The sequence below is a fragment of the Pteropus alecto genome, unplaced genomic scaffold (assembly GCF_000325575.1).
Source record: "Pteropus alecto unplaced genomic scaffold, ASM32557v1 scaffold7, whole genome shotgun sequence".
NCBI lineage: Eukaryota > Metazoa > Chordata > Mammalia > Chiroptera > Pteropodidae > Pteropus > Pteropus alecto.
In genome coordinates, this window is record NW_006494614.1 from 36,120,732 (window position 1) to 36,124,934 (window position 4,203).

The 4,203-nt window shown below is 32.1% G+C and overlaps 1 protein-coding gene across 7 annotated transcripts in view; it reads left to right on the top strand.

Moving 5' to 3' along the window:
- MUT (methylmalonyl-CoA mutase) overlaps positions 1-4,203 on the top strand; it is a 35,999-nt gene that overhangs the window by 21,964 nt on the left and 9,832 nt on the right. For 6 of the 7 annotated variants that reach the window (XR_003044492.1, XR_003044493.1, XM_015600380.2 and 3 more), the window contains one exon: positions 1,013-1,160. Coding sequence is in view for 5 of the 7 variants with exons in the window: in XM_015600380.2 (XP_015455866.2) it covers positions 1,013-1,160 (148 nt within the window). In the remaining 2 variants the exon portion in view is untranslated. Of the gene's footprint in view, positions 1-1,012; positions 1,161-1,957; positions 2,058-4,203 lie in introns of all 7 variants that reach the window. The other variant, XM_025042909.1, reaches the window with a different exon arrangement.

The following is a 4,203-nucleotide window of genomic DNA, read 5'->3' on the forward strand; positions in this document are numbered from 1 at the left end:
ACCAAGCCAGTATTACAGGAAATGTTGGAGGGACTTCTTTAAGAAGAAAAAACATGTATCAAAAACAGGAATAAAGAATGGTAACAACTGCATTCCTATAAATAAGTACCTTAAATGAAAAAGAATTAAGTGCTCCAACCAAAAGATAGAGTGGCTGAAAGGATAAGAAAACAAGACCCCTACATATGAAAAGGAAGAGGATGGAAAAAGATAGTGCTTTGATGGACCTAGAAGGTATTAAAGTCAGACAGAGAAAGATAAACACTATATGATTTCACTTATATGTGGAATCTAAAGAATAAAAAGAACAAATTAATCAAAACCAGACTTACAAATATAGTGGACAGTTTGGTGATGTACAGAAGATAGGGAGGATTGGGGGGCTGAGAGAATGAAGGATTAAATAAGTACAAATTAGTAGTTGATTAATGGTCACGGAGATGGGGAACACGGCAAAGGGAATGCAGTTAGCATTAATATGGGGAAGGAGGGAGAAATTGGGGAATCATTTTATGAACTATATAGATGTCTAACCAATGTACTGTATAACCAATATACTTGAAACTAATTAAATTAATTAAAAAAAACTGCTAATGAGTCATATGTATAAATAACTATGAAAGGCACTTTTTCACTTATACTTAAATATTTCTGCATATGGTACTCTGGAGACTGGCTTAAGAAGGTGAAAAGTTGTCATTTTCTCATCTTTCTCTACTGTGATGCTCTCAGTGTTTGGGGCTCATACGCTGTGCCATCTTTCAGATTTTCCTGTAAGGGGGAGATGGTAAACATATTCAGGCTTTCATGAAGTTCGCAATGTAAAATAGAGATGTTAAGAAAATTTGATTTAAAGATTAGGTCTTTTTAAATAAACCTGAAAGATTTTTTTTCATATGTGTGCTGCAAAAGCAGGCACTAAGCTTGATTTGCTGTGAATAATTTACAGTTTTTATATCTTAACTTTGGGTAATTAATATATAACTGTAGTTATATTTTAAATGTTCTTCAGGGTTCATAAATTCATGGAACGTGAAGGTCGCAGACCTCGTCTTCTTGTGGCAAAAATGGGACAAGATGGACATGACAGAGGAGCAAAAGTTATTGCTACAGGATTTGCTGATCTTGGTTTTGATGTGGACATAGGTCCTCTTTTTCAGGTAATGAGAATTGTTGGAGCTGATTTCAAAAGTATATCATAAGTCGCTTTCATTTAGGAAAAGTCATAAAAAGATAATAGACCCATGATGATGTTTTAAAGTTGTAAAAGAAGAACTTGAATTCAAAAAAATTCCCCAATTTATTTTTGAATGTATATAACGTAATTAATTAGGACAGAAATAAGAATAAACTTAACTCATGTTAATGTACTTGTTACTCAGATTGTAAAAATCATTGTTAATTCTGAACTAAAATTTTTATTATGTTCCTGAAACTGTAAAGATTTGTTTCAAAGATCTTATTGTACTACTTATTAAGATTTGACTAATATTTTGTGGGAAAGATAGCACATATCAAATTTCTGGAAAGTGTTTTGAAAGGGAAATCAAGCATCAGCGTGAGCTTGATTTATAATTAGATTTTCTCTTTTTTTACTCTCTAGTAGTATTTTATTTAACTACAGAATATTAGACCTTGCAGGAAAATAATTTGTTGGAAGTAAATGAAGCTGAATTTGTAAATAGAGTATAGAGACATTAATCATCTACTTCCGCCCCTCCCCCCCCCAAAAAATTGGCAGAGTAAAAGGTTATCCATTATATATTTAGTGATCATCTACCAGATGCTAGGTTCTGAGTTAAATAAGATAGAATTTTTGTCTTCAGGGAGGTTAGAAGCTCCTGACAGAGATTTACTTACCAGTAATCACAGCATAATGATAATTACTATAATTAAAGTTGGGACAAAGGGTTTGTACAAATATCCTGAGAACTTATGTTTCAGCTATGCCTTTCAGTCACTGGGAGAACAAAGCAGAGAAGGGCATGCTAAGAAGAAGGATTGGCTTGAGCAGAGGTGCAAGGGTACAGAGCTATGAGATGACATGATGCCTTCAGGTAACTGCAAGAGGTTTGGTAAAATTAGAATACAGTGCTTAGGATGGTGTGTAGATTATAAAGAATAGGGTTATATGCAATTTTAAAGAGTTTGAACTTGATTCCAAATGTGTATGGATAGAGTGACACAATCAAATTTATACTTTAGGAAACTCATTTTCTAGTAAAATCACTTTCTGAAGTGGATTGAGAGAAGCTGTGACTAGGTGCAAGGAGTCCAGTTCAGTAATCAGAGTGAGAAACAACAAAGGCCTTAACTAAGGCAGTATGAGGGTATTCGCAGAAACAAAAAGTCAGCTAGGGTTTTGAAGAAAGTTTAATGAAGGAGATGTTTATAGATATGCGGACAGGCTTAGGAGAACGAGCTTGTGGAACATTCAGATGGACTTGACCATGCAAGTTAGATATACATGTCTAGAGCAAGGAGGGGCCTCAATTATACACAAGATTTTAAGATTTATTAGTATATAAATGTTACTTAAAACCATGAAAACGGATCTAATTTTCTGTTAAGAGTATATACAATGAGATAAGAACTTGAACATTAAAAGGAAATAGAGTAGAAGGAAGCAGCAAAGGAGCTAAAGGAAATGAGATAAATAATGGCATAAAAACTAAGGAAGAAGTCTCAAGGAGGGGGAGGTACTATTATTATATAATGCAGCGACATCAACTAAGATAAAGACTAAAAGAGTATTCATTGCATTTTTACCAGTGAAGAAGTAAACCTTTCTGAAGAGGCCCAGCCTCTGTAGAATCTTCCATAAGAGTTTTCCCTTTTTGAATTTTTGAGTATTACTCTAGAGAGTCTAGAAGCAATTGTTACTGTAAAGTTAGCCCAAACTTCTGAAGATATGTCCTTGAACTGTGTTGGTAGGTAAATTTACAAAATATGTTTAGAGTCGTATACATTTACAGTAGGTTTTAATCAGAACCTCAGATGTATTTTGGATTAAATTAATGTATATATTTAGATTGCTTTCATCATTTAAGTTGAATACTTTTATATTTTTGTACTTATGTTCTACCATTTTACTTAAGTTTTTTTGTTTGTTTTAAATAGCAATCCAATATAATGCATTTCCAATATTTAGTAGTTACCTTCTGGGAAATATTTTTTCATAAAATAAAAATAATTTTAAAAAATTGTTCTCGGCCATTGGCACATAAAATAATTTTTTAAAAGCTGAAAGTTCATTTCCTCATTACATTTCATGTATAAAAACATAATTTTCCTTTTAGCACCACAACTTTGTTAACATAATACTGTTATTTAAAAAAACTTATCTGTGTTTGAAGTTACAATCCTGCAGTTCTCTGATGACTAATCAAAATTAGATTTGAAGTTTTAAAATTTTCAACATAAAATACAGGTTGTATAAATATAAAGCATGGAACTGAATTGTTAAAATGGAATTTTAACCTAATCAATTTTGGTAACATGGATGATATGAATGACAAATCATGCTTAAATCAGTTAAATTTAAGCAATCAATGGCAAGACTATGCACAATTTCCTTAAAGGTTTTAATTTTATGTTTGTATTTTTCACAAACATAAAATTACCTATATGTTATGTGACTTACCTAGAGAGATCTTTTTGAATGTGGTTTCATTACTGAAAGTGTAGAATCTTGTTTCCACACTAAAATTATGAGCCTAAAAATCTTGTCAAACTCAGAAAATTAACAGATTTTGATAATTTTTTTGTAGTTACAATTGTGGGTGATTTCTGAGGTGGCCTTATCCTTCCCAAATTTCTCAATTTACATTTTCTTCACAATGAGAAACTTGAAGGCATCATTATATGCAATGATTTAAATACGTGTAACCTATCAAAGCAATGTTTCAAACTCATTGCTTTGAGTAGATATGATCTTGTTGGGTAACTCAACTTATAGTTGAATGTTTGAAAATATCCTTTATGATTCTGTATCCCAAACTGGTTAAATCTAGTTAATAAATGAGAAACACATCCCCTTTGACACTGTCCCTTGTTTACACATTTATGTGGTTGCTGTAGTTCTTTAATTATTTTCTAGATTTCTCACAACGTTATTTCGATCTATATATTTCTGTTAATTTAGTGTCTCCTTGGGTGAATGAGTCCTGGAGCTTCCTATCCATCATCTTGTAGACATCGCTC